Below are 7491 nucleotides of genomic sequence, written 5' to 3'. Positions count from 1 at the left end.
CGTTGACTTTCAGATGCATGGTTGCTTACTTTCGTTGTTTCATGTTTCGTTGGACATTGTCCTTGTGACATTTAGATCAGCAGATTACATTAGTGTCCAGCGGGAGTCATCGCTAAAGATAGCGACACCAGGATAATTGATGGGATTAAATCTGCAAACCAAGTTAGTAGTAAATGGCTCTCTGGTGCGCGGCCTAACAATTTGTCCTAAGACTTTAGACGCAATGGCCGTAAAGTACGTAGCAGACAATAAGACTTCAAACAATCAGCGGTTTGGCCCTGATAGCTCGGACGTGATGGCTTAGCAGTTATAGCTCTAGTGTTTGCTTTCTACCACGAATTTCCATATAATGCAATAGGATGCCTTGGGTGTACACTGTATATGTGTGTATACTATACCTATCAAACACTTCTGTTCTCACCTGGGTACTTTTTATTACATACCTGGTTAATCTTACTCAGCACTTTTTTAGTCCAAGTTTTCAGAAAAGAGGGGTCAAGATTTTCAGTTTGTAGTTCACTGGTACAACTTCATTTATATTAAACTTTTATTTACTTTTACACAAAATATACCTTCTTCAACAAACGAAGACTTTGAAACAGTTCTTCATAAGAACCCATGTTTATTGTCTTCAGTATGTATACCAGCACCCTCCAAAGAAATACTGAACAATTCCAACACTTATCAAGGATAAGCCAGGCCTAATAGTTATTAGGGGGGATAACTCTTACTCAAATTAGAAGTTCAATGTGTAAGACAGCATCATTAGTGTTTTGTCAATGATGATGGTGAATTAACAGATGTGTTAATGCTAAATACTTTAGTGCAATTTCACAAAATTTTGTAAATATGAAATAAACTTAAAAATTTCAATATTGAAAACATGATTACCCTGAGAAATTTTCTGATCTGAACAAACATGGGTATACGCCTTTGGCAATAAATATCTATATATGTATAATGAATTGACAATGTTTATCGGAAAAAGGGGAAAACATTGTGGAAAAGGGGGAAAACATTGTATATTTGGACCTAGTATGGATCCTGTAATTATTAATCTGACCAGTGTTACAGCTATCGTACCTGTCAGCGGGCCTCCCAGAATCCATCTTGGATTCATAGTCTTTGATCATGGAGGAAACCACCTCCTCATGTTCTGGTGCGATTTGTGCCACGTCGTGTTTGAGGCAGCGTAGACCAGGAACCATGGCCTCCTGGACGAGCTGGTCATTGATAACTGTCAATCATGTAAGGGGGTAAACTCTGCATATTTATGACCTTAGTTTCTTTTAAATACAGGTTTGTGATGGGACTTATTGTAACTTCAATTTAACTAGGTATCACAAACAGTGCAATGTATATTTTTCATTGATATTTCTTAATACACATGTAAATATTTAAGTTTTCATGAGAGTTTACAATTTTCTTTAACTACAGCAGGTCGTGATCTGATCTTGACCTTAAAACACAAACTTTCCCAAATCATTCTCATACTTGAAGATTGTATGAAGTTTGATCATCTGTTAAAGAATGGAGCAGTTTGAAGGATGACAAATATTTTCTATAAATAGAAACTGTGACCTTGACCTTAGTACACTGAAACCCAAACTGGAGGAAGTTAAAAACTTGAGTTAGGCTATAAATACCATGTCAAGAATCTCAATGAAAATGAATAAAACATCTTAAAAATCCTAAGTTTGACAGTGCACCAGTAGTGAATTTTATCGACAATAAAAGCACCACAAAAATGACAAGTGATATGGCCATGAAAGGATACAGCAACAAGACATTGCACTGTACGCCTCGAACAGCAGCAGGGCGATGTCTCGCTTCCGACCCTCCGTTGCCGACAGGTGGTTGTTGGCTGATGCCATGGCTGCCAGTCTCGGCAGGATGACTGAAAATACAAAAAATGTAGATGGTTATAAAACAATTAAACAGCACACAAAAAATTATGACTTCCACCGACTGGGTAGAGCGAAAGTTTAAAAATTGGAAAGTTTAGGATTGGAATCTTTTTCGTGCCATCTCAGATATTACACTCACAAAACTACTGTAGGTTATTTTTTGTTCATCCTCAAAAAAGTCCCCCGAGGTATGGTTTTCTTTTTCAGAAATGGTGAGGGATCATCCTTCATACAGATATTTACACTGTGTATCTAGGCTTCATTTGAAGTGACCACTGTGTGATATCTCTTGAACTATCACGACTCAAAGTATATAGAAAACATTTCAATATCAAATTTTATAAACCAGGCTGTCAAAAGTTTTAAGCTGTAATGTCCGAGGCAGTCAGACAATGTTTAAAGGAGGGGCTATACAAAGTTTTCTCTCATTTCATTGTGTGTAAGATAGAGCTGTCCAGGGTAAGAAAGGGGTGTAGGAAATTCTATCTAACACCCCATTTCAGGTGATGTGATGTCACAATGGCTCAACAATGACGTGATGTCACGAATTTGGAACTTTCTGATGCCGCACTGCGGAATAGGCGACGTGATGAAATTAAAACCTTTCACAATATATTTACCGTACACATTAGAAATATGTGATTAATTTTCTGTGCAAACGCTGTTTACAAATATGGGATATGCTAAATCTGGCTGGCTAATTTGTTTTCGTCTAAAAAGCTCAGGGGGAAAATTGATATTTTCAAATTTGGCAAAACCCATGGACATGAATGAGTCTTATAATCTGCTTCAAAGATTGCTATACATCACAAAGGGCATTTGATTGACACACAGAAGCTGAGGAGGTAGATTATGAAGCCAAACATTTGGAAATTGCTGACAACAAAATGTCAATCTTTATGGACACTTTACCACCTAGAACTGATCTGACGAATCACGCAAATACAATTACATAGGTTTTTGTGATAGCGAGATTTTTAAATTGTCGTGAGAACGAAAGTTTTGTGTGGACAGTATTGCTGTAATGTAGTCAAACTATTATCACATCATTTCGTCAACATTTCAAAGCCTGCAGTGCTTATCAGTGAAAAGCCTTTTTGCATCAAGATAGTTTTTTTCAAAATTTATTTCGCAGATTGATAAAGCAAACAGTATATCAGGTTTGAAAATCACTTCACATAGGTTATCTGCATGAATGCTTACGATACATGTAAAGTCCATTCTCGTCTGGTTAGATAATCGTCGTATGGATGAACATGCATACCATCAGTGTAGCCACTGATGACGTGGCTACGATTGATGTTCCAATAGTGTTTTAGATGTTTTATTTATTTAGCAACATCTAAAGTTGTGTGTAAAATTCTATAAACATTCTTCTAATTCCATCCTCAAAGTTTAACTGGTTTGAGTCATCACAAACATGTTAATTTTTTCTCTCTGAAATTGATATATTTTTTTGGTGATAATTGGAAAATTCCGGATTGCATTGCAATATCTTATGGCGATTATGTTATTTTTGTTCTTTTTTCTCTATGTTGCGGACACTGAGGTAGGAGGGAGGGGGGATAGGACAGATTAGCAGCGAGAACAAGGGCAAGGGGATTCTGAGATGAGGAGAAGATGGACGGGGATATATATTTGAAGGAAACTCTGAGATGGGAAAATGGATGGGGATATTTGAAGGAAACTCTGAGATGAGGAAAAGATGGATGGGGATATTTGAAGGAAACTCAGAGATGGGAAAATGGATGGGGATATTTGATGGAAACTCTGAGATGAGGAAAAATGGATGCAGATATTGGATGGAAAATCTGAGATGAGGAGAAGATGGATGGCGATATTTGTAGGAAACTCTGAGATGAGGAGAAAATGGATGGGGATATTTGATGGAAACTCTGAGATGAGGAAAAATGGATGCAGATATTGGATGGAAAATCTGAGATGAGGAGAAGATGGATGGCGATATTTTTTAGGAAACTCTGAGATGAAGAGAAAATGGATGGGGATATTTGAAGGAAACTCTGAGATATGGAGAAGATGGACGGGGATATTTGATGGAAACTCTGAGATGAGGAAAAGATGGACAGGGATATTGGATGGAAAATCTGAGATGAGGAGAAGATGGATGGCAATATTTTTTAGGAAACTCTGAGATGAAGAGAAAATGGATGGGGATATTTGAAGGAAACTCTGAGATATGGAGAAGATGGACGGGGTTATTTGAAGGAAACTCTGAGATGAGGAGAAGACGGACAGGGATATTTGAAGGAAACTGATATGAGGAGAAAATGGATGGCGATATTTGAAGGAAACTCTGAGATGAGGAGAAATTGGATGAGGAACGATATTACTCTGAGATGAGGAGAAGATGGATGGCGATATTCAGAAGGAAACTCTGAGATAAGGAGAAGATGGATGGCGATATTGGAGGGATCAACCTCCTCCTCTCTATTGCCATGCTGGATCGGTATATATCGTACCACTATTGATTATTAATGAGAAAGTGACAGGTCAGTAACATATTTGCCCAAATAATTATTGGAAAAATAATAGAAATTGATTTTAACATGAAGCATCAGATAAGGACAGAGTGTTTGACACTGTTAGATATCTCTCATAGCAGAACTTCCTTAATCCCGCCCAAACCCTGGGAATAGAAATATAGCATCTCTATCATAGTCCATCATCCACATCTCAAGATATTCAATTCAAACCTGTTTGCCAACTTTTCCTTCATCATACATTCATGCTATATTTGTACAGAAACAAGCGAATATGCAGAATTAATGTTACTATCTATCATGTGCTCGTATTATCATAACAACATCTAAAATGCTATGCCTGGAAAGTAACCACATCGAAAAGTTTGTCCGGATTCAACCAATCGGAACAGAGCCTGGAACCTCATTAAGTATGCACAGATTTCACTCATCTGCGAAACCTTGATACAAGTACATGTATTGGCACTATATACAATCAATTACATCAAATGGTGTAAAATTTTACGCATAAATGGTGAAGATTTTATTACGTAGCTTTCCAAAAAGGGAAAATGAAATCCAATCCCTTTTGACATTTCATAGATTTTTTTTAAGATAATTTATTTAATAAAGTTCAACTCTGTCAAAGTTGTATTACGTTTTTATGATCAGGGAATACCAGCAATATCATAAAACGCTACTCCGCCACCACCATGCCTCCAAAACAGTGATTAACATTCCAATTCTCACAGCCATTAACATAACAACTTTTAGAGCAAGATGGGCTAGAAAATTACCCTTGTCTGCGCTATGGTACAGATCATCATTTTTTAATTTTCAATAAAGATTGCTATGCTTAAAAATTGCCAATGAAATTAAATCACATTTTACTTGAATTAGTTCTGTTGGGAATTGTACCATGTCAACAAATGATATAATTACTGTCTCTATGGAGATACTGAGACCGGATCAGTCCAGGTCAAGGTCAAACCAAGGTCCTTTCTTATATCAGTTTCTGGAAGTCATTGTTTGTTTCTACACTCATTTATACATTAACAAGGTAGTAAGGCCATGCTTAAGGCTTCTTCTTACCATCATACAAGTAGAGATACTAGTATTGTCTCCTGTACAATGAACTCCTACATTTACAAACAGATATAGACTTCAGGTGATTATCTCCTTGCCAGTCGTACTTTTGTTTGAATTTCTTGGTGAATGGCATAAGGATTAGAAATTGAATGGGATTTGTAATTAAAGCAAGGCAAGTTTTTTTTTAATGCTTTAAAACATCTACAGTTTTTTGTTTGGTATGGTTTGTTTGTGTTTGTTTTACGTCCTATTAACAGCTATGGTCATTTAAGGACGTGCCAGGTTTTGTTAGTGGAGGAAAGCCGGAGTTCCTGGAGAAAAACCATCGACCTACGGCCAGTTTCTGGCGATTGCACCACGTAGGCCTCGAACCTGCGACCAAGTGGTTGAGGGCTAGTGGTAGCAGAATGTCAGACGCCTTATTTACCACTTGTAATTGGCCACTGTCCTAAAATATCTACAGTCTGTCTTCTAAGGAATATATGTTCCTACAGGTACATTAGTCAGACTTCAAAATAAAAGAACTACAGTACTGACCTCTGAATATTGTTACTTAAAAATTATAGTGTTGAGTCAAATCTCTGAGATAAATGAGACCAGTGAGTGCAGTTTATGGGGAGACAGAGGCGGACTGAGACATTCTCAGTGACTGCTTTTATTAAACAATTGTAGAATTAACCGCATATTAAAATCTAGATGAAAACGTGAATTTAGACACATTACACTCTCAAGTTTATGACAATGACAATCACTTTGCATTACCGTTTTCAAGAACAGGTCATTTCACAAATTGAGATGTCTATATACATAACAATATACAAAAATCAACTTATAAGTTATTCAATTACAGAAACCATCACAATTACTAAGAAGTAAGTCAACTGTTAAAAGTGATCATCATTATTTGATAAGGATTTTAATACTCCCATCAAATACGATGTGTTGATTGATTTCTGACATGAAGGAGGCAGTGTAGTATATGGGGAGACTGATTGAGACATTATCAGGGACTGCTTTTACTTAGTGGAGCGAAAACAGTTGTAGAATTAACAACATAATGGAATCTAGAGAAAAATATGAGGTAGAAATCCAGCTATGCACGAGCTTCTGTGTCAATATTATATGTGTTCCCTTGGGGAGATAAAGTTCATAGAACCGGTGGCTCACTCTAAATGGGATTCTGAAAGAAAAATTATTCTTAATCCACTTCCAAACCGGGGATATCAATATCTGGTGGAAAGCATGGCCTATTTCTGCGCAGTGACAGGGCCATTATTTATGTGTTACAGATGTTGAGATGAGGAGAAAAGATGTTTAATGAAGTTATTATAAAGTCTTCCTTCGTCATCAAGCATCACTTACAATAGATGTTTACTGGTAGTCATTATAAAACCTTCCTGTGTCATCAACCATCACTAACAATAGATGTTAACTGGTAGTCATTATAAAATCTTCCTGTGTCATCAACCCTCACTTACAATAGATGTTTACTGGTAGTCATTATAAAAGCTTCCTGTGTCATCAACCCTCACTTATAATAGATGTTTACTGGTAGTCATTATAAAGTCTTCCTGTGTCATCAACCCTCACTTATAATAGATGTTTACTGGTAGTCATTATAAAACCTTCCTGTGTCATCAACCCTCACTTACAATAGATGTTTACTGGTAGTCATTATAAAATCTTCCTGTGTCATCAACCATCACTTACAACAGATGTTTACTGGTAGTCATTATAAAATCTTCCTGTGTCATCAACCCTCACTTACAATAGATGTTTACTGGTAGTCATTATAAAGTATTCATCAACCCTCACTTACAATAGATGTTTACTGGTAGTCATTATAAAGTCTTCATCAACCATCACTTACAATAGATATTTACTGGTAGTCATTATAAAACCTTCCTGTGTCATCAACCATCACTAACAATAGATGTTTACTGGTAGTCATTATAAAATCTTCCTGTGTCATCAACCCTCACTTACAATAGATGTTTACTGGTAGTCATTATAAA

General features: G+C 36.6%; 1 protein-coding gene across 1 annotated transcript in view; it reads right to left on the bottom strand.

The window, feature by feature from the left end:
• Positions 1-1083: 1083 nt before the first annotated feature.
• Positions 1084-7491, bottom strand: part of LOC110466810 (lisH domain and HEAT repeat-containing protein KIAA1468 homolog) — a gene marked incomplete at its 3' end in the record, with an annotated part of 169618 nt that continues 163210 nt past the window's right edge. The window contains exons 26-27 of the mRNA XM_021523570.1: positions 1778-1897; positions 1084-1237 (exon numbers count right to left, since the gene is read on the bottom strand). Coding sequence (XP_021379245.1) covers positions 1084-1237; positions 1778-1897 — 274 coding nt within the window. The remainder of the gene's footprint in view (positions 1238-1777; positions 1898-7491) is intronic.

This window comes from Mizuhopecten yessoensis, unplaced genomic scaffold (genome assembly GCF_002113885.1).
Source record: "Mizuhopecten yessoensis strain PY_sf001 unplaced genomic scaffold, ASM211388v2 scaffold11145, whole genome shotgun sequence".
Taxonomy (NCBI): Eukaryota; Metazoa; Mollusca; class Bivalvia; order Pectinida; family Pectinidae; genus Mizuhopecten; species Mizuhopecten yessoensis.
The sequence above is the reverse complement of the archived record's forward strand: the minus strand, read 5'-3'. Positions and strand labels throughout refer to the sequence as shown.